General features: G+C 48.9%; 1 protein-coding gene across 1 annotated transcript in view; it reads right to left on the bottom strand.

The window, feature by feature from the left end:
* LOC147733038 (interferon alpha-inducible protein 27-like protein 1) overlaps nt 1-27,578 on the bottom strand; it is a 110,221-nt gene extending 82,643 nt beyond the window's left edge. Inside the window, exon 1 of the mRNA XM_086957599.1 lies at nt 27,443-27,578. Coding sequence (XP_086813725.1) covers nt 27,443-27,470 — 28 coding nt within the window. The 5' untranslated portion in view covers nt 27,471-27,578. The remainder of the gene's footprint in view (nt 1-27,442) is intronic.
* Nucleotides 27,579-27,970: the final 392 nt, after the last annotated feature.

Genomic DNA, 27,970 nt, shown 5'->3' with positions numbered 1-27,970 from the left:
TGGTGTTGCGGTCGCTGTTCTTTTCAAGGTGAAAGTTGAGGTCTCCCAAAAGGATGTAATCCTCGGAGGGGAGCGCGTGTGGAGTGATGAAGTCCGTGATGTCGTCACTAAATTGTGCGCGGGGTCCTGGTGGCCTGTAAAGGAGGGTGCCTCTGAGTGTGGTCTTGGGGTCGATGTGGATCTGGAAGTGAAGGTGTTCAGTGTTGGCGAGATTGATGTCTGAGCTGGTTGAGATGCGGATGGATTTCTTATGGACGATAGCGATGCCTCCTCCTGTGTGGCCGGTACGGTCCTTGCAAATGATCTTATAGCCTTCCGGGATGGCAATGGTGATGTCCGGGGCTGATGTGGCGTTCATCCATGTTTCTGTCAGGAAGGCGACGTCCGGAGAGATGGTGTCTAGTAGATTCCAGAGGTCGATGGCGTGCCTGTGGACTGAGCGGGTGTTGAGCAGGATGCATTGTAGGTGGTTGGGGTCGGATATCTGTTGTGTGTTCGTAGATGAGATGTTCTTGGTGCCGTCGAACTTGCAGGAGTTGCAGGAGAAGGGTCCATGGGTGTGTCCAGGAGCGGCTTGGACGCAGTTGGGGGAACGGCCGGGGTTAAGGGCGAGGAGGGTGGTGGCCTCGTAAGTAATGCGGGAGGGGTGGGCATTACGAGGACCAGGGGGTCTGGCGCTGGGCGCGGTCCAGGCGCGGACGGGCGTAGACGGGCTTACCTTTGGCGCACCTTCGGCGCGGCCGTAGCGCGTGGACGCTGCGCGTGGGGGCATTGGCCATAAATGGATGGTGGAGGGGGTGGAGCGTGGGAGGGTCAGCAGGGAGGCGGTTGCGGGGAAGAGGGGCGGGTCCGGGGATATCCACAACAAAATGGAGGGTCAAAGGTGAAAGCGAGGCAGGGGCAGCGCCGAGTGAGCAGTCCAATTAAATTAAATAAATAAATGTATGCGCAACAGACACAGCGATGCAGACAGTACAGGGGCAGCGCCGAGTGAGCAGTCCAATTAAATCAAATAAATAAATATATGCGCAACAGACACAGCGATGCAGACAGTACAGACAATGAGCAAGGCAGCCAGAGCAAGGTCGCGCTAGTATGTCCGTCGGGTAGTGCAGCGCTATGCGTGTACAGCGCTAGAAAGCGAACTGCTGTGAAAACGATACCAGAGATGCGTGTGAATCACCGAGCGATGAAGCTGCAGGTGAGCAGGAGCGTGAGGGAGCGACCGTTCTGAGTAAGGTCCAGGCGGTCACAGTTGGGCTGGGGGAGTGGGAAACTCAGTAAACGTGGGTGGAAGGGGCAGCAGGGAGGCGGTAGCGGGGAAGAGGGGCGGGTCAGGGGATATCCACAACAAAATGGAGGACATGTATGTAAAATATGGATTAACCACTGTAGCTTAGAGCAAACTGTGGCATAAACGCACTAGGAAGGACCAAGAAAATCAGTGGCCACTGACGGGATTTTTCGACCCCGCTAAAATGGAAAGCGCTAGAAATAGCCCTTCATAAAAAGAAAACTACACCAACTATGCTTGATAGCTTCGGTTTGTGGCAGAAAGAAGCAGCCCAACGAAAGAAAAGAGATGAAGCTAGATTAGATAAAGAAATGCGAAAATCAGCTCACCTAGCTTGCAGAAAGTTAGAAGAAGACATAAAAGAAAGAGAAACCGCTAGAAGGGAACAGGAGTCCCAAAGCATAGCCGAAGGTAGCACCATTGCCTCGTTCTCCACAGCCTCGGCCCCGACCGAGCCTCATGTGCCTAATGCCTCATCAAAAAGACACGTCAGTAGGAGTTGAATCAAAAGAGAAAGGGTTGCCGAGGGTCCCACGATTGAGTAAGGACGAACGAGCAGGCATTGAGAAAATAGTTAAATCCCTCGTAGATAGAAAGGAGACAGAAGAGTACTTAACCGACATATTCAACTCCTATGTCGAGAATCACAAGCAACACTTTGTTGTACGTCTGTTACCACACTCTCACTGCTTACGAAGAAAAATACAAAGATGTAAGGCCCGAACGACTCATGGCTTTTTATAGGAAAATAGATACAGGAGATGGAAATGACAGTGATGTGGCGGATCTCTTCTTATACACACTAGAGGTATTCCGCCACCTCATGCAACAAGGACGGGTAGTTAAGGACAAGACATCTATAATGGCAGGGCCCCCAATAGAAATAACATTATGCCGATAAGGGAAGCTGCCCCTTATTGGGTCCCTCCTAGAGGGCAAGGGAATAACAATGATATAAACCACCAGGACGCTAAAGGAAGGGTGGTCTACAATTGGGTACATCAACCCTGGGACAGGCGGGACATTCTGACGTTCCGTAAATTTTTACCGGATTTACAAAAGAATCCCACCGCATTTTACACCGAGTTAGGTACCACCCTGGGAATCAACCATCATGACGCTTGCCGACATAGACTTATTCTTTGGGCTATGTTTGCCAGCGGATGTGTGGAAACAAATTAGGAGGATAGCCCACACACAGCTGCTCGGTCACACCTGAGAACAACTCGGTATACTAGACAAACGAAACCCTGGTCAGAAACCGGTGAAAGCTATATTAGACCTCTCCGACAAGATAGTACAGAAAGTAAAAACTATGATCCCGGAGAACAAGATAGACTGGTCCATACTAACCGCGTGTCGCCAGAAGCCACAACAAGATGTTTGAGTATTTCTCCCGATTCGAAACGGTGTTCTCCGATTACAGTGGACAAGACATGTCCACCGCAACCGGACACCACTTGTTCGTGCAGAATTATGTTAAAGGGCTGCTGCCGGAAGTATCACAGAAGGTACAGACCAGCGAAAGCAGTTGGGCAGCCTCTAAACCAGCGGCCATCCTCCAGATGGCCCAGTACTACGAACACCAGAAAAATGAAAATGATAGGGCTACAGAAAAGAAAAAGAAGGACTTGAAGGAAAGAGTTATGATAGCACAGCTTCAAGGGGTGAATACAGGAAGGGAGCAATACAAGGGAGGATATCAGCAGAATGCCCGTAGAGCGCAGCCACCCAGAAATGATTCATCGATGCCATACACAGGACGTCGGGACTTAGGACAAGATCAATGTGCGTTTTGTAAAGAGTATGGACACTGGAAGTCCCAATGCCTGGTTCTGTTAGGAACTGGTAGGGGCAGAGGGGCGAGGGAAATAGTAAATGGACAGAGGGGGAAGAGGACGCGGGAGAGGGTACATGAATGATGCTAGCGAAGAAAGGCCAGGAAGAGCGAATGCATTTGATCATCCCAGACAGAATCAGTACCAACAGTCAGATTACAACCACACGTACGACTTTGCATAGGACAGCCAGGGCAAGGGAGGGATCCAGTCGAGCTCTATGTTGATCAGCAAGGCCCTTATGTTACCACAAAGGTCCTGGGCACAAAGTCGCCATTTCTGGTAGACACTGGAGCAACACGTAGTGCACTATCCAAACGACTGATTCCAAGGGCACCCTCGTCTGGCTCACATGTGACCTCAATAGGATTTGATGGCAAGCCCTCCACCAACCCTTTGTCCAAACCGATCCCTTTTAATCTTGAAAATATTATTGACACAACATTTCTTCTCTCCAACACCCCAGATGCCATTATGGGTCTTGATTTGTTGAAGCATTTCCTTGCGACTAACAGATGTTCACCGGACGGGGTACGAGTCATCTTATATGACAACCACCAACACCAAATAGATAATCCTTCCCAGCATATGTCTCCCATTTCTGAGACAGACACATCCCTACTAGACACTTTGCCATCACACTTATGGGCTAGGGCGGATTCAGACGTAGGATGAATGAGGATTGACTCAGTACCCGTGACAATACGACAAGACGCAACACTACCGAAAGTGCCGCAGTTCAAGATATCACCGGAGGGTGAGAAAGCACTGACAGAAATCATACACTCACTGGTAGAGGCAGGGGTGGTAAAAGAGGTAGTGAGCAATGTGTTTAACAGTCCTATTTTGCCGATCATAAAGAGACAGGGAGAGGGAGATGGGAAAGCCTACCGCTTTATCATTGACCTGCGTGAGAAACAAGATTGTAGTGCCTCAGTATCCAGTCGTTTCCGACATCACCACCATTCTGACCCTAATTCCGTCCACTGCTACCACGTTCACCATCATCGATCTCAAAAACGCATTCTTTGCCATACCCATTCACAAGGACAGCCGCTATCTTTTCAGATTTACCCTAAGATCACGCTCATATAGATTTTGTAGAGCACCCCAGGGGTACACAGAAAGCCCGAGCATCTATAGCCAGGCGCTCAAAAGACAGTTGAATGCCGTACAATTATCAGACGGGTAGCATTGATATAATATGTAGACGATATCCTGCTAGCAGCAGACACCACTCCAATAGCTGTCGCAGCCACCATCCAACTACTACATTTCCTTGCCGAGAATGGTCACAAAGTTTCCCTAAAGAAATTGCAGTTCTGCAAACCACAAGTAACATATTTAGGTCACTTTTTATCGAAGGAAGGGAGGACACTCACGCCGGATAGGATCCAGACAATTCTAGACACTCCTGTTCCCAAGAATCAGAAACAAATCCGCTCTTTGATAGGCCTCACCTCATTCTGTCGACAATAGTTGCCGAACTTTAGCCTCATTGTCAAACCCCTTCTCTCCCTCCTAGCCAAAGACATCCCATTACCACTCCCATGGACACCGGAATGCCAGACGGTGTTCAAAGAATTACGAGATGCCCTTTGTTCAGCACCCATTCTGGGAACCCCAGACTACTCCAAACCATTCTCCCTCTACACACACGAAAGGGAGGGATGTGCATTGTCCGTCTTACCACAGTCAATTGGTCACAAGCAATGCCCCTGTGCAGATTTCTCTGCCACCCTCTACCCAGTAGCCAGAGCGCTGCTGGCGTGCTTGCGCACTGTAGCAGCTGCAGCAGTGTCGATACGCCAAAGCGAAGAAATCGTGCTCTCCAACCCAATCACAGTGTTAGTACCTCATGCAGTCTACACACTACTGAACGAGACCAAAACACAACATTTGACTAGCGCCAGACTGACGGGATACGAGTTGACCCTACTAGCACCACACATCACTCTGAAACGATGCACCACCCTCAATCTAGCCACATTGCTACCCCTACCCGATAACGACCCTGGTGTATCTCCATTGCACGACTTCGTGACACTGACTGGCGAACAAACAAAGAGTAGGGTAGATCTCCGAGACACAGCCTTTTCAGAACCAGATGGGGAACTATGGGTAGATGGCTCGTGAATCAAACTGCCCGACGGCACCACCTCCACTGCATACGCTGTCACCACAGCCCGAACCATTCTAGAGACAGCCCGCACTGCCCAACGATCCGCCCAAGCAGCAGAGCTCATTGCCCTCACACGAGCATGTATTTTAGCCGCTGGAACGACAGTATACATATACACCGACAGCCAGTATGCCTTCAGGGTGGTTCACCATTTTGGGCTCCTGTGGAGAGAGAGAGGGTTCTTGACTTCACACGGTACACCCATCCTGCAAGCAGTCCTCCTCCCCAAGCAATTAGTAGTGATTAAATGCCAAGCACATAAGAAAGTGATAAATCTCATTGGTCAAGGAAATGCACTAGCCGACGTCACTGCCCGAGCCACAGCCGAGGACAGAACCACGACGCAAATGTACGTGACCAGGTCACAAGCAGAACAATGGACTGACTCTAGAACCACTGTAAGAAATACAAACGACAGGCACACAAGACGAATTGAGTGAGTGGACACGGGTGGGACTAAAAGACGAGGAAGGTGCTGGAGGACTAAAGATGGGAACAAATGGCTGTTACCCAATGATTATCTGATCCCCATATTGACCATGGTACATTTACCTGCACACATAGGATCTGTCCCCATGACTGAACTAATCATCAGAGTATGGCATAACGGCAGGATAGCAGAATCAGCAAAACGCCTAGTGCAACAATGCATAGTATGCCTACAACACAAACCAGGAAAAGGGACAGTAGTACCACGGGAGGGTTTGGAGTCCCCGACCACCCCTTCAAAATCCTCCAAATGGATTACATCCAACTAGAAAGGTGCCATGGTCTAAAATATGTTCTAGTGATAGTGTGCGCCTTTAGCAAATGGGAGAGGCATACCCCAACCGCATCAATACCGCCTTAGCTACTGCAAAGGTATTACTGAAGGAGTTCTTCCCCCGATACGGCCTTTGTAGAATTTTATGGAGCGACAATGGCCCCCACTTCATAGCAGAAGTAATACAGAATATACTGAAGGGGTTGGGGGTGAAACAAAAGTTCCATGCTGTCTTCCACCCCCAGTCAGCGGGCCTGGAAGAAAAGACACAATGCCACGCTAAAGTTGAAACTGACAAAGATAGTAGCAACGACCCAACGCCCTCCCATTGGCATTGCTATCAATGCGCTTCACCCCAACCAAACACCGATTGACCCCGTATGAAGTGGTCTTCGGCAGGCCTATGAGCATTTGGGTGGCACCAAAACCAACCTCCATTAATGATGTCCCGGACATATTAATGTCCGACTATTTGTATAAGTTGACGAACGAACTAACACTTATCCACCAACAGGTGCAGCAAGCCAGACGTATCCAGGGGCCCGGGACATGATATCAGGCCTGGAGATTTCGTACTGATCAAGAATTTCCAGAGGACGAAGAGTCTGAAACCCAGGTGGACGGGCCCCTGGCAAGTCTTGATCACCACCCGAACTGCTCTTCGAGTGGAAGGAAAGCGAAACTGGCTTCATGCACATCACTGTAAAAAGATCTCCCCAACACTGACATCCCACGAGGAAGTGGACGTCCAAGAAGAGATCCTGACGAAAGATCGACCAGCCCTGAGTTGCTACCCACAAGCGGAGACACTTGAACTGGCAGAGTTTCCAGACCACATAGTACCTTCCAAGAAAGGGTACAACTTGAGATCAACGAAAAGAGGGTGCCTCGACAAGCAGGCCACCAACTGAGTCAAAGGTCTCAGATCGGTAGCTAAATCTACAAATGCTACCAGGAGGACCGCTAGACAAAAGTATGTGGTCCAGCCAGTCATCGAGCCCCTTGAAGATGATGGAAGAACCCGAACGACCAAAGAACCACCACAAAGACTCCCAAATTGCCAAATTGCACAGCACAGAGACAATTGCACTTGTAGCAGCATCTCTCACCGGTCTCTTGCTTATGGTCACAGTGTGGATCATTGAAGAGAGTGCTCCGGCATACAGAACAATGTCACCTACCATGCAACTCACCACTAAGAAAGAACACTACCTGGTATCACCGTCACCACACCTCCGAGAACGACGCAAAGAATTCTGGAATAATTATTTCGTACAACTATTGCACCAGCACAATCTTGCTGCAAATGCCACCAACTGTTGGGTCTGTGGGCTGCTACCACATGCCACTGAACATTCCATTCCCTTCACCCTTTTCTGTTCATGGGTCCTGCCTATCCTGGTTAATGCTCCTGCAAGAGAGCTACAAAGACAATGCTACATCCGATGGGACAATCAAGCAATTCTACAACGAGTTCTGGCTGAACAAAACAGGAAAAACGACTGCCCCCTTTTGCCCTCTCACTTCAAATGCAACCTTCCCAATGAACATCCCCGCCAAAGAGCGAGTAGAAATGCAAGTGTTCAACAACCCAGCCAGACCTACTTTTACCTATCTAAAGAAAAGGACTGCCGCAACCATGACAGTGGCCCTATCTGCGGTGAACGTCTCAGGCCTTGTCTGCATCGAAGGCCACGGGACTAAGATCGTGGGTCACAGCACATTTCAAATAAGGAGGACTCTGAACACTGCCGACCCCCTTCCTTTGTTACATCACCCAACATGTACTTAGTCTGCGGTACCAAAGCCTACATCTGGCTCCCAAAAGGCTGGGGGGGGCGGGGGCACATGTTACATCGCCTTTGTTCTGCCTCCAACCTACACAGCACCTGCAGGACAACACCAAAAAAGGCGGTCCAAAAACACAGACCAAGCGGACTCTGCCGAATCAGAGTTCCTCGATGCAGCAAAAGGACTTGTCCCGTTCTGGGGTCCGATGGCAAACAACCGTGCCATCCGAAATCTGTTCCAAGCAGTAGAAACAGCCCTGAACGTCACAGCTGGCATCCTCACCAACAACACTGCCAAGCTTCAGGCAGTCCGCCTGGTGGCTTTACAGAACCGCCTTGTTCTGGACGTGGTACTAGCGGACCGTGGAAGAGCATGCCGCATCATCGGTGCCAGTTGCTGCACTTTCATCCCTGATAACTCACCTTCAGTTTACAAGGCAATTGAACATCTTCACAGGCTGGCATCAGAGATCCACCAAGAGTCAGAGACTTGGACACTTGGAAGTTGGTTTTGGGGCATTTTGAAAGAATGGGGTTGGAAAATAATGATGATCCTCTTGGTCCCAATCTTTGCAATATGTGGCTGGTGTTTGGGGGTACACTGTATACTGCCCTTGTGTTCTCTTTGTCTGAACTCTTTGTGCCCTAAGACTGTGGACATTCAACTCGCAAAAATTAGAGTAATATATGACAGAGAGATACAGGACATTATGGACATTGAAGTAAACTGACAAGCTGGCTAGGATATGTTCAAAGGGGCGACTGTAAAAATGTAAAGCGACATACATGAACATTACCGGCGCTATCTTGCTTAGCGAGAGCCTCTGCGTAAGCAGCAACCATCTTAGACATCGCAGCCATTTCATACTCTGCTGGTCACCTATGTTTCACCCAGAACTCGCTGCCATCCCCAGCGCCCTGACTAAGCACGGACAAATGTACTGGGTTTGTAAAACCTTGTCATCATGACAAGACCCCGGAGTCACTTTCCACTCTACACCCGCTCGTCCTTTCATCCTCAGTACACAGCCAAGCCCTTCTGATAACCTCCCTCACCGCACCTGGCTGCTCAATCCGGTCCCAGTCACTAACCGACCCTTGCGGACATAGTTTAGTGCCCACACAGCAGGACTTGTTGCACTGACAAAGAGGCCTGATTCAATCAATAGCGCGAACCCTTAGATCTGACCGATCCCACATGTTTTCTGATCCTGTCCAAATGTCCAGCTGCGAGATAGCGATCATCTGTTAGATCTGGGTGAGGGACGATTGCCGCTGGGTTTGAGTGGGAACCTGCTTGGGGCGGGAATTCCGAGGATGTTTAACCTACCAATAAACTGGTGCAAACGTGTATAAAAGACCGAGCCACAGAGATGCAGTTAGAGCACCTCCCGAAGACATTCCGGTGTCCGAGTTGACGTGTTCTCCTCTGGAGTAATAAACCTGTTTCTTGCCTTCCAGTTTCCAGCACCTGCTTCGTTATTTTGATAGATATAAGAAAGTGAATCAAAGGTGTATCGCGCTGAGCAGCATTGGTGGCCTTAGGAGAGTTGTTGCTTTTCACAGGAAGAGTTGGAAGGGCGGGAACCCTTATTTGGTAATCCAAACGTGACAAAGATTCAACCTTCTGAAAGGGAGAAGTTTGGTCAAGGTAAATAGACAAAGCTCTATGCCGAGCCAAAGTGTGCAAATCCACCTCCTCAGCCGATAAAGGTGAAGGGAAAAACACAAGAAGGACATATGTGAATCAGTGGGAAAACAAGACACAACCTTAGGGAGGAAATCAGAACTAGGCCGGAGAATCACTTTATCCTCTAAAAACCTAAGAAACTGAGCCACTCCTAACAATGCACCAATCACAGCAACCCTCCTGCCTGAACAAAGACCAGAAGAAAAAAAACACCTCAGTGAGAAACTTCAAGTCAGACTGCAAAGGTTCAAAAGGGAGGGATGTGGGAGCCTTAAGGACCAACGGTAAATCCCGAGGAGTGTCGGGAGACCTAATAGGAGGGTGATGCAGAATAAAACTTCGCAACAGCTTAAAATTAAAAGGAACTAGCCCAGCCACCCATGTCCTCCTAACCGCCTGGATAGTAGCCCACTGGGATCTGATGGTAGACACCACAAGGCCCAGCACAAACCTTCCGGCAAAGAATCAAGAATCCTCATGGGATCACCAGGAAGAGGCTCAAAATTATGTGCCACACACCACTTCTCAAAATGACCCAAGTAGCGGGCATAAGACTTCTGTGTAGCAGGACAGTGGGCCAAGTAAATTGCATCCCCTACATCCTTAGAACAACCCTGCTGAGGAAGAGCTAACCTTTCAGCAACCATGCTGCTAGGTTCAGATGCCGGAGCGCTGCTGGTGAGAGCAATGGAAGGGACAACGGAGGGCAATGAAGGGGTAACACCGAGGCAGAAGTGATCGCCAGAAGCGATATCTGTGAGAACCAAGGCCTCCTCACCCAATTCGGAGCTACCAGAATGACTAATGCCTGGTTCATCCTCAATTTCCGCAAGACTGCTGGAAGGAGAGGAATTGGCAGGAAATACAGGAGACCGGCTGGCCACCTGAACAACAGAGTATTCCCCTCCCCCAACACCAACGTGGAGGGCACCAGGGAACAGAACTGGGGCAGAAGTGCATTCTCCTCGGTCGCAAAAACCTCCAACCATGGAACCCCAAACCTGAGATTCAGCTCCCGAAAAACTGCAGGGCTCAGACATAGGGACACCGATGATGGAAACTTCCTGCTGAATTGGTCTGCAGGCTTATTCACCTTCCCCACAAGAAAAACAGCCTTCAGGAAGCGGAGATTATTCTCTATCCACAAACAAATATCCTGTGCCAGAAGAAACAGAGCAGAAACCAGTCCTCCCGGTCGATTCAGGTATGACCTACCAGTGGTGTAACACAGGCCCCCGCAGCCCCCGCGGGGGGTCAAGCTGCAGGGGGCCCCCTCAGCTCAGCTCTCAGGCCCTAGAGCTCCTGATTAAATCTAGAGTGGGGGGCCCTCTATGTACCTTGCAGGGGAGGGGTGATTAAGTTTTGTTACACCACTGGACCTCACCACTTGATTGTCCGTGTGGACACACACAGTCTGACCCTGGATGAAAGGAAGGAAACAGCAAAGCTCTCTGAACAGCTGCCAGTTCCCACCAGTTGGAGGACCTGTGGAACCCCTCCAGGCCCCATCTGCTCTGAGCCGCAGCAGTGCTCAACCCAGCCCCCCAGCCCAACTTGTTGGCATCTATGTTTAGTGACACCGGAACCTGAGGATACAAAACAACCACTTTTATCAGTGAGTCTGCTTGAATCCACCACGGGAGAGCTAGTCAGATCTCTGCCATCACAGGCATTAATGTCTTGTACATCTGATATTAGGGGAGCCAATGTACCAAGAGATAGTGCACCAGAGGATACAAATACACCCATCTCCAAGGCACTATGAACAAGATGGACACCTTCTCTCCTGGATTCCTCAACCATAGCCTGGCAGGGGCTGAAGTCCAGGCCAACTGATGCTGTAGATGCTAAATTAACCGGTGACTTAATAATTCAACAGGAACCCGAAAGTCCAATTCAAATTGCACACCTTCTCGACACCAGCTACTGCCTTGGAAAAACAAGAAGAGGAAATTAGCCAATCACCAAGGTAAGGGAAAAGGTAAATGCCTTTACCATGCAAGATACCCACCAAAGAAGACAGCAAATTGGTGAATACCCTTAGTGCTGAATTAAGGCTAAAGGGAAGGGCCCTGAATTAAAAAGGTCTGCTGCTCACAGCAAATTAAAGGTAACAATGGTGATTGGGAACAATCAGCACATGTAGATAGGTATCCATCATACCCATTGATGCCAGAAAATTCCCTTGGGTCAAGAAAGTCACGATGGGCTGCAGAGTAACCATTTTGAAAGTTTGATGAACAAGCAACCGATTTAGGGCTTTCAAATTCAATACTGGACGAAAATCACCTAATTGCTTCTGTACCTAAGCAAATGGAATTATCTCCTTCACTTTTTCGTGCAGGAACTGGAATCACTGCAGAATTTTCCACCAATGTCTGCACACCCTCCAACAAATGTCTGCACACCCTCCAACAAAGCCTTCTCTTGTGGACTACACATCCAAGTGGCTACCTGCCTGTTGTACGAGTTTGGTTGTCACCAAGAACATCAATGAGTTTTTAAAAGAAGTTTTTGTATGCGAGGGTATTCAGGACATAATGGTCACTGATAATGGTGTACAATTTACATCTTCAGAAATGCACTGCACTTTATTTCCCACAAGCCACTGGACTTGTTGAGAGCATGAAAGGTAGTACTCAGTCTGCTGTGGAAATGAAGGTTTCTTTTAAGTCACTTTTAAGAGAAAAACTGTGGGCACACAGGAATACCCCAAACCGTGTTTCTGGTGTGTCTCCTTTAAAAAAAAACCTCAGAGGTAGATTAGCTGGAACGAAACTCACACCGTAATGGTTACGCGGGAATAAAAGTTTGGTTTCTAACCAGAGAGCTAAAAATTATCAAACTATGTACAGACACAGATACGATGCAAAGTTTGGAGCAAAAGAGAATTCATGGAATGTGGGGGATTTTGTTTTTGTAAAAAAATGCAACTTTGTCTCCCAAAGGTCAGTCAAAATTGTTTGGCCCTAAACGCATTATCAAAGTAATGAAAAATGTTGTAATGTTAGAAGGTGGTGATGTTTGGAGTATGTCTAAACTGTCTAAGTGCAATGGTGGAGATTCCAGGAATTACACTACAGCTCGTGACTATTTTAGTTCTAAGAAAAGTCCGTTTATACATAATGATTCTCATGTTGAAACTCATTCTGAACATCTTCTTTTGGAGAAGAGGAGGAGGAAGTGTCCTTCATATTTAAACGATTATATTTTGACCTGATGTTCATGTGGTTACTATGCTGTGATCTCATGTTGCATTTTATGTTGATGTGATGATCTCAGGTTACATTTTTATCTTGATGATCACAATTGTTCCCTATAACTTATCTTTATTTTCACAATACTGTAGCACTTTTATTCATCTTTTGTTTTCTTGTTATCAATTGTATTATTTCTTCTTCCTTTCCTTGCTGTTCTGTGAAGCGAATATGTGTTGTAAGTATCCCTTTAAGTGCTGATGATGCATCTAGGAGAATGTGAGGTTCATCATCAGAACTCTGGGATGGTTGTACTTGGGACCATTATATGATCGGTTGTCTGCCCGTGTCCTCTGGAGGTTGCTATTAAAGGACTAGTTCCTGTTACCCGAAGTGGTCGACATCTTCATTTTAATTGAAGCACCACTTCCTGCCTACAACTGGGCTTTATCTGCAACTGGGGCGCCCCGGCCACAACACCGATTGGGCTGATATGCCCCTTTAGCAGGAGAGGGAAAAGCCTTTTTGTAACCAAACCCAGAAAGCAGACCGAACAGGAACCAGACATTTCTTCTTCTCAGCAGTCTTTTTGACCTGATCGTCCAACTGTTGTACAAACAACTTAGAACCATCAAAAGTCAATTTCATTAAAGTGGACTTCTGGGCAGCATCAGCCTTCCAAGTCCGCATCCAAAGATTTTGCTGTGCCGCAACTACTACCCTAGATGTAGCTGCTGAGACACACATGTTGTCAAATGACAGGTCCGACAGAAATGTAACCTCTTGTTCCATCATGCTCAACAAAGCAGAAGGATCCCCCCCCCCTTTCATCAGATCACCCTGGGATTGGAAATGATTGCACTGTATAATTAGCATAGGCTCACTCAAATACCAAAATTTGAAGCAGCATATGAGTGCAAAGCAGTCTCCACCTTCTTGTCTACTGCATCTGCAGGCAAGGCATCTTCCAAAATAACATTACCAGAAGAAAGCCCATTCATGAGGTTATCAACCTTAACCACTAGCATAAACTCTTCGGCAGAGTGCTCTACAGGGTACTTTTTTAGAAAGAAAAACAAGGAAAAGTGTTCTTGTTAACCTCCCTCCATTCATGAGTAAGTACTTTACGAATGGAATAGACTCAGCCCTCTGATAACAAGCAAATACATTTTACTCCCAAACCCCAGTTAGAGCAGGATCAGGAAGACCCGAATTCTGTCTCAGGTGGACCAACAGAGAGGACAGCTCTCACCCATACAGAAATCTCACTCTCCTACCCTCCTCGCATCCTCCTTGTCTGGATCCACCATTACTGGAACCGCCAACCAAGGAACTTTAAGAGGAACAGGACACTCATGCTTCTGCAGGACAGTCCCCACTGCCTTATCAATCGTGGACTTGATATCTGCCATAGAAACAGTGGTTGAAGTGCGTAGAAAAAAGGATAGGAAATATGATGCTCTGTGCATTGGGGGTGAAGGGAGTGAGCATGGGGCCGTGGCCAAAGGTGTGGCTAAAAAAACGAAATATTCTGTAACTTTCTTCAGTCTTTCACCTTCAGGTTACTACATATAAAATAACGCAGAGCTTATTTGAAAATTAAATGCAAGTGATGTTCATCAGTGGGGAATGCACTGTTGTACATTATGATACCCCTATTAGTTAATGCACTGCACCAGAGAGCCGCAGAATTGAATCCTAGTTGATGCAGTGGAGAATATTGACTTTTATATGTTTGGTGCTACATGGTCCTAGTCCGTGACAGAAGGCACTGTCAACATGCAAGTAATTATTTTAAACGTGTATTATACACAGTATAAGAAACGTTGCTGCAATATTGGCAAAACTGATTAAGATAAAGTGTTTCAAAAATATAGATTTTAGTAATACCCAGCCTGTATGCAGTGCAATATTTTTTTTCCAACAGTCTTTTAATAGCAAAGTTCACAACTTAGCTGGCAGCTCCTCGACACCTCCCAAAAAGAATAAATGTGTATCACCAGGAAGCTTCAAGTGACTCCATCCATTAAAGCCAATACCGGCTTCCATGCACCATTTACATTTGCCGATTGACCAGTTGAACACATTTACATTTCTTTCAGGGAAACAGGCACCCTGGGCTTGTTTACCTGTCTGCTCCTCCCTTGGTGTTACAGCACAAGAGAGACGTTCTCCAGTCTGCTTCAGCTGAAGCATTACAACAGTTGGAATTAACTGTCCGGAACGACTATTTACTCCACACCAAGTAGAGGAACTGTTTTCCTAAAATAAAAAAAGCATGGGCACGTCGTGTCTCTCCGATCACCCCCCACTTCGACCACTGCCTAGAAGGGACAGTCTCAGAAGTACATGCAGTCCTTCCAAGTGTCCTCATCAGGGGTTAAGCTGGCGCATTCTGGGTGCAACCCGCATTACCGCGAGATTGCAGAATGCTCGCGCAAAACAGCTGAGCTGTGAGAATTTTCCCCATCCTCTGATTCTACCTTTTCCAGTTTGCATTGTTTTCATCCCTTTGTGCCACGGACAGCCAAAGAGGAGAGGGTGTTTTGAATCCGCATAGGATGACTGCTGTACCCATGTCTGGTCATACCCTGCCCTAAGTTGGCGGGGTATGACCAGACATGGGTCCCTTGCTCACTTTGCCTCTGGATTCAAGCTAGCCTGGCTGATGAGGGGTGTTACCCCGAAATGGTCAGGATGCTTGTTTCCGGTCGAGGGAAGACCTTGCTTGGCGATTCGGGCTGGACTGTTCCCATGAGGTACAGGGTCAAGGCTGATTTGCATATGGCTTGGTCTGAACTGGGGTGGCAAAGTGAGCTAAAGAACGATGATGGATTCAACCCAGAACAAATAGTGACTAGGGGTGAGTGTCTGAAAAGTTTCAGTGCTCTGTCCATTGTCTCTTTATGCTCGTGGTATATCATGAATAAGGCTCCCTGTTATCCGTTTTTATTGATTTTTACAGATACAGACAGAAAAGATTTTCTTGTCTGTTTTTATTTTTATATGAGGATCAACAAGCATTTACAATGCAATGGTTTTGCCTTTGGAAAAATTAGAGCTATTGGCATTGTAAATGACAATTTGTATTTGTGTTGGTTTTGAAAACAGATAAATAAATGGCATTGTCATTTACATTGCCATTAGCTTAATCTCTGCAGTCACTCTCTACTCTGCGCACTCTCTACTATGCGCACTCACAACTTCACACTCTGGGCACTCACAACTTCACAATCTGCACATTCTGCACTCTGCGCACTCACTACTCTGCGTACTCTCAACTTCACAATCTGCACATTCTGCTCTTCGCACTCACAACTTCACAATCTGCACTCTGCGCATTCTGCACTCTGCGCACTCATTACTCTGTGCACTCACAACTTCACAATCTGCACACTCACTACTCTGCACACTCACAACTTCACAATCTGCACTCAGCGCATTCTGCACTCTGCGCACTCACTACTCTGCACACTCACAACCTGCACTCGGCGCATTCTGCACTCTGCATCACAGGGAGCCTGTGGTAACAGAGAGCCCCAGATTTAAGCATGTGTCTCTAGTGAGGTGCATGGAGATTGCCCTTTCCCTTGCCATCCTCAGCTGTTTGTGGGATGTACATGCCCCAGAGAGCCCCAGATTTAAGCATGTGTCTCTAGTGAGGTGCATGGAGATTGCCCTTTCCCTTGCCATCCTCAGCTGTTTGTGGGGTGTACATGCCCCAACTGAAGTAAAAAATGGCCAGTACAGTGTATTGTTCTCTCTGACCTTACACGCTGTGAAAGTTGCGGGAGCGCCGCTATGACCTCACAAACGAAGTAATGCAACGTTTCGTCTGGGTAATACCCAACTGCCGGTACAATACACCACGCACCTCCTCTGACATCTCCAACAGCAATGGAGGGCATTGTTCTAAGCATATGACATCACAAACAGGCGTGGGTATTAAGCGGTCTAAGCTTGTGACATCACAAGCACCAGTTGTAATGGAGCATGTTAAGATCGTGACATCACAAGCACCAGTTGTAATGGAGCATGTTAAGATCGTGACATCACAAACAAGCATTACAATGAAGCGTTCAAATCTAATGACATCACAAACAGCCGGTGACATGCACCTGTCACACTGAGCTATGTTAATCTGATTGGCCCTTACAGATGCACAGCATATACACATTGCGATGGCAGGTTGTGCATTAACCCGCTAATCTATTTCACCAGAAATGTAACCTTTAACTTATAGGTTTCACAAAGATCCGTATAGATTTATCAACGCACTAGAGTGATCCCTATAGATTTATCAACGCACCAGAGTGATCCCTTTATATATATCAGGCCCAAGTTATCCGAATCGGATCGGACCCTGCGAGCTCCCGTTAGACCGAGAGCCCTCCATGTTGTGCGTTAACCCGCCCGCCCTCTTGAATTGCCGAGATGGGGGTCGTTTCCCGTGGAGGTTGCACTGGCAGTAGCCGGTGCATTGATCCACCGAGCATCAACCAGGAGCTGCTGTGCCTGGCAAGGAGTGAAGCTGTTAACGAGGTTCCTGGCAGGGCATCGGTGAAACGGAGAGTGGCCGAGACCGGGTCTGGCAGGAGACAGCGTCGCCCCGAGACAGCCTCCCGCTCAGATGGCCGTGAATGTTTAATGCCCGGCCGTGGAGGGGGCAGGTTTACCGCAAGTTCACCTTTTAACCCTGCGGATTCCGATCCCGGTGCCGCCGGGGTCAGGTCTGCCGAACAGGAGGCTTCTGAGACTCTCCTGACCTCCAGTTCCCTGACGCCCGGCCTGCGCCACGAAGCCACTCACTTTAGGCGCTGTCTACGAAACGCACTTCGAACCGCGATTGTAACCACCAGTGAGAACAGTCACGTCTGTGCCGTCAGAGGCCTGTTCACATAAACGAAAACACACTTTTTAATTCAGAAATGTGAAAGTAAAACATACAATTACATTGCTTCACATTTACAGGTAGCACGCAATCCCCCAGGTGCTAAATTTCAATTAATTTCACAGACAAATTAAGAGGAGGTCAGAGAGACGCGGGAGCGCGCATTCATCACAGTGTCTCACCGGAAGGCGGGCATCAGAGAGAAGCGGGAGGGGGCGGGAAAGGGGGAGGAGAGAGCTGACGACGGCCGGCCGGAGCAGAAGACGGGCACCAAAACAAGCGGGAGGGGGCGGGAAAGGGGGAGGAGAGACGCTGACGACGGCCGGCCGGAGCAGGAAGGCGGGCACCAGGAAACAAGCGGGAGGGGGAGCAAGGGAGGTGCCGGCAATGCCGGAACAGAATCGGGGGCGTTCCCGGCGTCGCGTGACGTCGGCAAAAGCCAAAGAATGTCGGGAACGCCCCCGTGTCTGGTCCGGCATTGACGGACAGGCCCCTCGTCCAATGGCTAGGCTCCATTTATGGAGCCAGCCAATGAATGACGAGGGCCGACCCAAACCCACACTACAGTTCTCATTAGGTTTTTGCCTGCGCAAAAAAGATGCGCAGAGCGCATCTTTTTGGCGAGGCAAAACCTAAAAATCTGGGTTGATCATAGGATTGCAGACCATACTTTCCTACACCCAGCATCACTCAGTGCCACCCCAGCATCACTCAGTGCCACCCCAGCATCACTCAGTGCCACCCCAGCATCACTCAGTGCCACCCCAGCATCACTCAGCGCAACCACATCATCACTCAGCGCAACCACATCATCACTCAGCGCAACCACATCATCACTCAGCGCAACCACAGCATCACTCAGCATCACTGGTTCAAATATGTTCTTTCAATGTTTCAAGCTGTTTTCAAGCGTTCACGCTTTATTACAAATCACAAAAAGATGTTAATATTTCACTTCTGTTCTTGGATTTTCGTCACAATATAAAACTCTGAATATAATCTTCACAAAAGTTATTTACAAAAGTTTAAGCTATTGCCATTACAAATTAAATACATTATTTAACAATTAATTTAACAAAAAAAATAAAAGCCATTGTTATTTGTAATATCAATACATCTAAATCACGTAAATAAAAAACATGTTGCATTACAAATGCTATAGGTGTCACATTTGCGAAAGTTATAACTATTGGCATTGTAAATGACAAAGCTATTAATTTAGCTTTTTTAACAAACACATAAATAAATAAAAATGCCATTTATAAGACCAATAGCTCAAACTTTCCTGATGCGAGACCTATTGCATTTCCAATGCTTGTTTTTGTTTCACTTTTACTTGCGGCGTTACACAGTGTCCTTGATAAGTCGGTAAGCACTATGTTTTTTGAGTCAGTCGATTTTGATTGACCGGCAGTCCTCAGCTAGTCATAAATCCATCATTTAGAGGCCAACCCTTCATTTGCAAATAGCCGTGCTATTCGAAGGTTTCTGACTACACAGTTAATCAAGTACTAAGGCATCTTTTCTTGACCTGGACTTTTCAGCGCTCAATATGGGGGGAGTGTCACAGTGATCATCAATTGCCAGTGGCGCTTCTGTTTATTGAATGTGGCAGAGCAGCCCCGTCTGTGCTCTCCACGAAATAACTGAGCTGTCTGGAAGACTCAAGTAACCAAAATAGTCGCTGCTAACATTTTTTGTTTGCACAGGTCGTTATTTCATATCCGGACTGGGCCGACACGGCTGTTCAATCTTCTGAGGTCGATAAACTGAGTGCTGGTAATGTGCTGCTAATGTGTGCAGTTATTTTCCAACACTTAGAAAGGGACGAATTTGAGATTTTAGGTTCACAGATGCCAAGAAGGTTCAATGTGGAGGCATAATCGTAAGGTAGGTTCAACAACATTTTGCAGCCCACGCCCATCTGTCAGTCACGTTCAGCAATCATAGACACATTATACCCTGTGCGGCTCATCTGTGCGGTACACTGGTCATGCTTTCAGAATAAACAAGCATTTGCAATGCAGTAGGTCTCGCATTTGCTGGGTCTGAGCTCTTGGCATTGTAAAGGACAATGCCTTTGTTTTGTTTTTTTAAATCTAAATAAAAGACATTGTAATTTACAATGCTAATAGCTTAACCTCTCGCAAATGCAGGACCTATTGCACTAAATGCTTGTCTTGTTTGCTCGCGGGCGCTGCGGGGGAGGGGCATTGCTGCTTAGTGCGATAAGTTTCACTTCCTGCTAGTTCACCGTTTCGGCATGTCGAGGGTCCGTGAGTGGAGCCGGATATGGAGGTAAGTGCGCCTGGTAAGACCGCAGCCAAGCCAAGGGTCACTCCGCCTAATGCATATTTGCTATTATCACAGCCCTTCCCTCAAAATACACTTGCTTGAATCACTGTGCCAGCGATGGCTTTGTGCCGATACTAAGGATGTCTGTTGTTCTGCTGCTCTGTGAACGTTCCCATGAGAGGTCATGGGGTCATGGGTTATCAGCCGTTTACAAGTCACAGACTCCCATGGCTGGAAGCTTATGACCCAGCTTTACTTTAATATTCATGGCAGCCCTGGCAGCTTCTTTTCCCCTCCCTACCTCCTTTCGCTTTTCTTCTTGGTTCCGACAACTTCCGTTTTGTTTGTGTGAGTGGTAAGGGGGCGGAGGGCTTGGTTGAGGGCAAGTGTCTGTTACGGAGCTCTCGCCACGAAGCTCCGCCCCCTCCCCGGCTCCACTCCTCAAACGGTGATTTCAGATCTGTATGCAATATTAACAAAGCAACGCATGGCCGCCCGTGCTTTCCTCGTACTCACTAGTGTTAAGAGGCGGTGGCTTCCGAGTTTCGAACAGCACTTCAAGCAACGCATGGCCGCCCGTGCTTTCCTCGTACTCACTAGTGTTAAGAGGCGGTGGCTTCCGAGTTTCGAACAGCACTTCAAGCAACGCATGGCCGCCCGTGCTTTCCTCGTACTCACTAGTGTTAAGAGGCGGTGGCTTCCGAGTTTCGAACAGCACTTCGCTCTGCAGGAGGTCATTGACAGTCACTAGTCAGCCCACTACCGAGCAGACTGACCCGGACCCAGCCCAGTCCATCCAGGGCTTTCAGTGGCATTCATCACAGTGTCTCACCGGAAGGCGGGCATCAGAGAGAAGCGGGAGGGGGCGGGAAAGGGGGAGGAGAGAGCTGACGAGCAGAAGACGGGCACCAAAACAAGCGGGAGGGGGCGGGAAAGGGGGAGGAGAGACGCTGACGACGGCCGGCCAGAGCACGAAGGCGGGCACCAGGAAACAAGCGGGAGGGGGAGCAAGGGAGGTGCCGGCAATGCCGGAACAGAATCGGGGGCGTTCCCGGCGTCGCGTGACGTCGGCAAAAGCCAAAGAATGTCGGGAACGCCCCCGTGTCTGGTCCGGCATTGACGGACAGGCCCCTCGTCCAATGGCTAGGCTCCATTTATGGAGCCAGCCAATGAATGACGAGGGCCGACCCAAAGCCACACTACAGTTCTCATTAGGTTTTTGCTGCGCAAAAAAGATGCGCAGAGCGCATCTTTTTGGCGAGGCAAAACCTAAAAAGGAAATTGGTTTGCTTTTTAGGTGATTTTAAAAATACTGTCTGCCATGACTGCCAGGCCAAAAGCTGTGTTGATAGGTATGAGGTTTTAAAAAAGAGGAATTTTAGAAAAGATGCTGTTACAGCAGTAGATATGAAGAAGGTGGATGCTGAACATTGAATATGTTTATATGTGTTTTGATTTATTTTCTGCTGGGTTCACAGCATTGAAACCTGGGAGGCATTCAAGCACGAGTGCATATTTAGTGGTAAAATTATTGTGGAAATATACTAATTTCAGCCTCATTTTTTCACAAAACCCAAAATTAATATGGATAAACACCAAAAAAATTAGCAATCAATAAATATGGATAAATACAGCGGAAATGTCCAAAAAATAAATACCATAAAACTCGGAACCCTAATCATGAATGCCAGGGCTATAAGCGGGCTGGCAGTTCTAAAAAGCAGGAGCTAAGACTGTAACAGGCACATGCATCATTGCACCCGTTTGCAATTCCTAAATTGCGAAAATTAAGGAATCGCAATTTAGAAATCGCAAACTGCAATGCATGAAAAATTTGCATTTATTTTTGCGATTCGGTATTTTTCCTTAATTGCGATTCACAATTTGCGAATCGCAATTAGGGAAAACCCTTCCCATTCATTCCTATGGGCCAAAAGGCCCATAGGAATGAATGGGAAGGCATTCATATTTTGCGAATTTCAAATTGCGATTCGCAAAATGTGAATGCAATTTCAAGGGAGCAGGGGGGGTCCAAAGAACCCCTCCCTGCACCCCTGAAATGTAACTTTAAATGCAATATACACACACACGCCCCAAGGGCATGTGTGTGTGTAAATTAAAACTTTCAAAAATACCATTTGTGCATATTTGAAAGTTTTCGGTAAATTAGCATGAAGTTCAACTTCATGCTAATTTACCACTTCCAAATTGCGAATTCGCAATTACAAAATGATCATGCATTGCATTTAAGAAATCTGAAATTGCGATTTCTTAAATGCAATCGCAATTTTAGAAATCGCAACATGGTTGCGATTCCTAAAATTGCGAAATGCATGATGCATTCCAAATTAGTCAATTGCATTCGCAAACGGCCGAAAATTGCGATTCGCACTGTTTGCGAATGCAATTGACTTTGATGCATGTGGGCATAAGTCTCTCCGTTTTTGCCTTGACTATCATGGTGAAAAACAAATCTCAACTCTGAAGCAGTCCCACCCTTCACTGTCTATAATATAACTCCAAAGAGACTCGTTTTAATTATTGTACAGCCTCATCATTTCAGAACAGAAGCATGTTCAATATTATATACAACGAAGGCAATTTGTTGCTTTTTTCTCTTATGCAACTAACAATCATTGGCAAAGCCAATAGTCCTGGCACACTGTAGGTTTATTGTCACTTGTATTATATATATGGATGCAATGACAGAAGCAGCAATTACTTTCTGCTAACTTGTTTTAAGCCACGCCCTACTAACATCGGCCACGCCGATTTCAGCACTCCCCCACCCCCGCAATAAATACCTGGAACTGATCAGCATCAAGGCAAACTGAAGGAAAACACGGGTGCCATATTGGAATAGGTGCCTACAGTTAGTGAGTCAGCAGGGAGCGCTTCACGTTCACTGTAATTTGCCCTAAAGTTGTAAAAACTGCCAAAATGCAGCACAATCCATTACAAACGTTACCAACTGCGCCCTATGAACCGGTAAAGCAGATTCCTAGCAGCGCGACCAAGACATCGACAGAACACGAGCCCAGCTGGCTCGAGCAGGGCGTGACTGAACCAATAGAGTTAGGCTGCTACAGCAAGCCTAAACGCAAAGAAAACTGTAGTGACTTGGTGTGTACAAGTTCTAGTGTTCCTGTGTAATGTAACACACTCTACACCCACCCACCACAGACGTCATGGTGTCACATGACCCTGCCAATAAAAGAGGCTGAGCGCACGTGCTCAGGACCTTTCCTACCACTCATTCCTGGTGTCCGTGTCCATCCTTGCTGCGCCTATCATGAGGGCCCTGGGCCCATAACTTCAATCATTACAATGGCGACAAGGTCGGTAGTGAAACTCATGCGTGCCACTACCCTATTCTAAGAAAAAGGGGGAGAGAGTGCCCGCCTGAAGGGCACCTCCTGCAGCAAGGCACAGCGAGCCAAGAAGCCAGTGAGCATCGTCGGAGCCCAGCAGCCACCAAGAGGCCCACAGCAAGCCGACGGTAGCCTCCTGCGTCAGCCGCCACCAGCATGTGCCATCAGGAATGAGCGGACCGTCCAGAGCCCACCTGATACGCCGCGAAGCAAGAACCCCACCAGAGAGGTGCACGGGCCGGGCGGAGCCCACCCGCCGCGACCGCGACGGAGCATCTGCCCGCCGGCCGAAGGTGAGCCCCAGGGGCGAAGTGCCCAACATGAACAGTGCCAGTAAATAAGCAGCGCCAGCGGAGCCTACCCGCGGCCTGCCTGAGTCATCCCTTGCCCCCGCCGCGTGTGTACGGAAGCGGCGGGGCCCAGAGTAAGCCACGGCGTGAAGGGAAGGCGGCCGGACCCGAAAGTCAACAAAATCAACGAGGGGGAGGGAGCGGAGTAGCTAACCGCCTCCCGACCCCCCTCGCGACGTGGTCCGGGCCAGCGGAGTCCACCCGCGACCGGCCGGTGGCACCCCCAGCGAGGGAAGACTCAGCAGCGCCAGCGGAGCCCACCCACGACCTGCCGACGGCACCCCAGCGAGTAAAGTCACTGCAGAGCCTGCGGAGCCCACCCGCGGCCTGCGAGAAGCAAGACAGGTCTCCGCCGCGCAGCGTGTGCGGGTAGAAGCTGCTGCGGCGGGAGACCGGCGATAGTGGAACCTGCTGGGCCAGAGAACGATCAAGTCGGCAGAGCCGGCGGAGCCCAACCGCGGCCTGCCTCGAGCGCCCCCCGCCAGGGAGGAGTGACCGGAGAGACCCGCTCCCCCGCCGGAGTGAAGCACAAACCCCCGCCCGCGTGAGGACTGCCGAGGCTGCCGCGGGCGGTGAAGGGTAAGCGGGAGACCGGAAAGTGGAGCCTGCAGGGCCGGATCGTTGCCGGCATGTAAATAGGCAGAGCCGGCGGAGCCCACCCGCGGCCTGCCTCGAGCGCCCCCCGCATTGGCAGATGAGGGACGGAGCGACGCGCCTAGAACAGTTGCCCCCCCCCCCCCCCGCCCGCGCGAGGAATGCAGAAAGCTGCCGCGGGCCGGGAGGGCGGAAAGAAGTGAAGGCAGGACAGGCGCCGGCAACAGAAGGTGCCCCCACCTCGAGGGGCAGGAACAAAGTGCCGGGAAGCGGCCGCACCACCAATACCAAAGGTGCCCCCTCCTTGTGTGCTCCGGGTGAGGAGCAGAGTGCCAGCAGCGCGGTCAATACCGCCAAAGAGTTACCAGCCCCACCGGAACACTGATCAAAAGGAAGTACCGGTGCACCAATAAAGACTGTGAAATTTGCCCCCAGCATCAATGCTGCACAACACCAGAGGGACACAAACAGTGCTTTTGCAATGTCGGCCTGACTTCAGCACATTTATAATTCGGTACATTTCTGGAACACTAAAAGTAAAGAGAATCTACTCACCCATTCTCAGCAGCAGCTCCAACCCCCTGTGCACTGAAGCAGTAGAGTGCACACCCGGGAAAGACAAGACAGGTTGCTAACAGATCCAGCAACATTGCCACCTAGTGGCTAAAAGCAATAGTGCACTAACATCCACCAGCACTGAAACAAGCATTGCACAACGCAAAAGAAGTTAGTACCATCTAGAGGCAACAGACGGAGTAGCGCCCCAAGGGAAAGCATCTTAACGCCCGAATCCAGAAAGCGCGCTCTGCGCAGAAGACGCCCACACGCACCAGCAAGGAGTCGGCGGCTGCCACTTCCGAAGCGACGTGGGAAGAGGCGTGTATGCCTCACTTAACATCAACACCTCACCAAGCATCCAAGTAAGGACAAAACATCTGGAGAAAACGACTGCCAAGCGCTGGAGGAACGATCAAGGAACAAACTGCCGAGATCAGAAGACGGGGAGAGAAGTGACTCCTATTGGCCACAGGAGATCACCGCAGCATCAACTACTCCCGCCAACAGTCCGAAGCAGCAACCTCCTGACGCCAGCCAAAGCAGCAAGTACCCAACGGTCCAAAGCAGCAAAGTACTGGACGTCAGCCAGAAAGAAATCGACGCCAGCCAAAGCTGCAAATACCGACGACACGCAACAAGTGTCCGAGAGCCTTGAAAAGTACGGGCGCAGATAACGCGCCACGTGGCAAGGCACAGCCCCCACTAGATGGAAGAAGGGCACAGGTAACGCCACAGTGCAGAACAGTTACCGAAGAAGACCACTAAGCGTGGCACCCTCAGAAGCCGATCCACAGAAAGATCGCGTACCAAGTATGACCCGCGACGGGTCCCCTCGAACAATACCAGAAAGTGCTAACGCACCAAGTCCGACAGGACGACCGAAGAAACCTGCCAAAACATCAGCAGGAGTGGACCGCCAAACGGTCCAGGACGTTCGACCTAGTCAAGGTCTCTGAATACCATCCCACGAACGTCACCAACAAGAATCTAGGTTCGCGACACCAACTCTGGAAGCTGAGGAAGAAGGAGGAAATGATCCAGTCGGGGACAAACCAGGATCACACATGCAGCGGGCGCGCCCTGCATGGAGGAGCCAGGTCAGGAGAGAAGATGCAAGATCGGACCGAGTGATGTCGCGAAACAGGAAGGGAGAAAAGGAGAGATCCGTGTGGCACGTCTGCCACCGTGAAAAGAAAGGAAGAAGAGGAGAGAGCTGTGTGGCACGTCTGCCACTGCGAAAAGAAAGGAAGAAGAGGAGAGATCTGTGTGGCACGTCTGCCACTGCGAAAAGAAAGGAAGAAGAGGAGAGAGCTGTGTGGCACGTCTGCCACTGCAAAAAGAAAGGAAGAAGAGGAGAGATCTGTGTGGCACGTCTGCCACTGCGAAAAGAAAGGAAGAAGAGGAGAGAGCTGTGTGGCACATCTGCCACTGTGAACAGAAAGGAAGAAAAGGAGAGTTCTGCGTGGCACGTTTGCCACCGTGAAAAGAAAGGAAGAAAAGGAGAGACATGTGGCACCCCTGCCACTGCTAGAGCGCAAGGAAGTATATCCACGTGGCCCTTGCCACAGTTCAGAAAGGAAGGAAGTGTATTCCACGTGGCTGTTGCCACAGTTGAAGAGCAGAAAGAAGTACATCCCCGTGGCCGTTGCCACAGTCACCAATGGAAGGAAGTAAATCCACGTGGCCGTTGCCACAGTTAGGAGTGAAGAAGAAGTCAGTGCGAAGTAGGTCCCCACAGGAGTCCCAGGCCAAAACTGGTACGTACTATCACCCACGGCGAATACAAGAACTCCAACCGCACCCGTGACCACGGAAGCCAACTACAGAAAGACTGTGAGGACAAACAGGGGCTACCCAGTCGTTTACAGACTGTTTCCATCTAGCACCTCCAACCTGTGCCAAAGCGGACAAAAGTTCCCCGAAACAGACTGAACTCCATCTGCCCATTTCCAAGCAGCGGCGGATAGAAAAGCTTGGCTGAACTGAACACTTCACTGCATCCTGAGAGATGTTATTTTATCCAAATGTAGATTCTGAAGTTGGGTCTTTTCATTGATTAAAAAGGGGAGTGATGTAGTGACTTGGTGTGTACAAGTTCTAGTGTTCCTGTGTAATGTAACACACTCTACACCCACCCACCACAGACGTCATGGTGTCACATGACGCTGCCAATAAAAGAGGCTGAGCGCACGTGCTCAGGACCTTTCCTACCACTCATTCCTGGTGTCCGTGTCCATCCTTGCTGCGCCTATCATGAGGGCCCTGGGCCCATAACTTCAATCATTACAAAAACGACACCGAAATATACATTTTAAAACAAAAAAAACCTTGCTTTCCTAGCACCGATGTAATCCTCATCAGGTAGGGTCAATGTAGCAGAAGGAGAAAAAAAACAGGAAGTGGTGTGTTACGGTCCCCCCCCCCCCCTTTATGGGGTGGCTGGGTGAGGGAATATGTGCTGTAGTTTGGAGTTAGCTTCTCACTCGGTCAGGGAACACGGACTCCTGAATAAAGGCTGCCTGCCTTGCGAACGATTCTCAGCTGTACGGTGCGATCCATCTTTCACTTATGTTCACACACCAAACAAGTCAAATGCCTTCCGTGGACTAACACCAGCCCCATTCCTCACCTTTCATATTTGTTTCATCTGCATTCATTTCAACACCTCGCCCCCCAAACCACTCGCTTCCACTCTCCTTGGAGACTCGCCGCAGCTGGGAGAGGTAGGCGCCTGGCAGACTGTCGGCCACTCCCAGCCTGAGACTTTGAACTTCCTGGGGTTCCTCCACCCACCTCAGAAACGGCCTATATATAGACACTTTTCACTAGACAGTCACAGGGGAAGTAAAGAAACTGAGGGGCATATTATCAAGAAAAGGCGTTAAAATTATCGCAGTTTTAGCGACAGGAAACTGCCGCTAAAGCGGCGATAATGGGCTTGATAATATGCCCTGGAGAATTCCAATAGAAGTCCATGTTCTGGTGTGAACAGGGACTTCTATTGGAATTCTCAAGCGCATATTATCAAGTCCATTATCGCCTAAAGCGGCGATAATTTTTTTAACGCCTTTCTTGATAATATGCCCCCTGAATTACAAAATTGCAGCCACCCCCTTAGATGCTGCGGACGACGTCCCACGTGACGGTAGGCGTGTAC

This window comes from Lissotriton vulgaris, chromosome 2_1, assembly GCF_964263255.1.
Source record: "Lissotriton vulgaris chromosome 2_1, aLisVul1.2, whole genome shotgun sequence".
NCBI classification, from domain to species: Eukaryota; Metazoa; Chordata; class Amphibia; order Caudata; family Salamandridae; genus Lissotriton; species Lissotriton vulgaris.
This window is presented reverse-complemented; position numbering and strand designations above follow the sequence as displayed.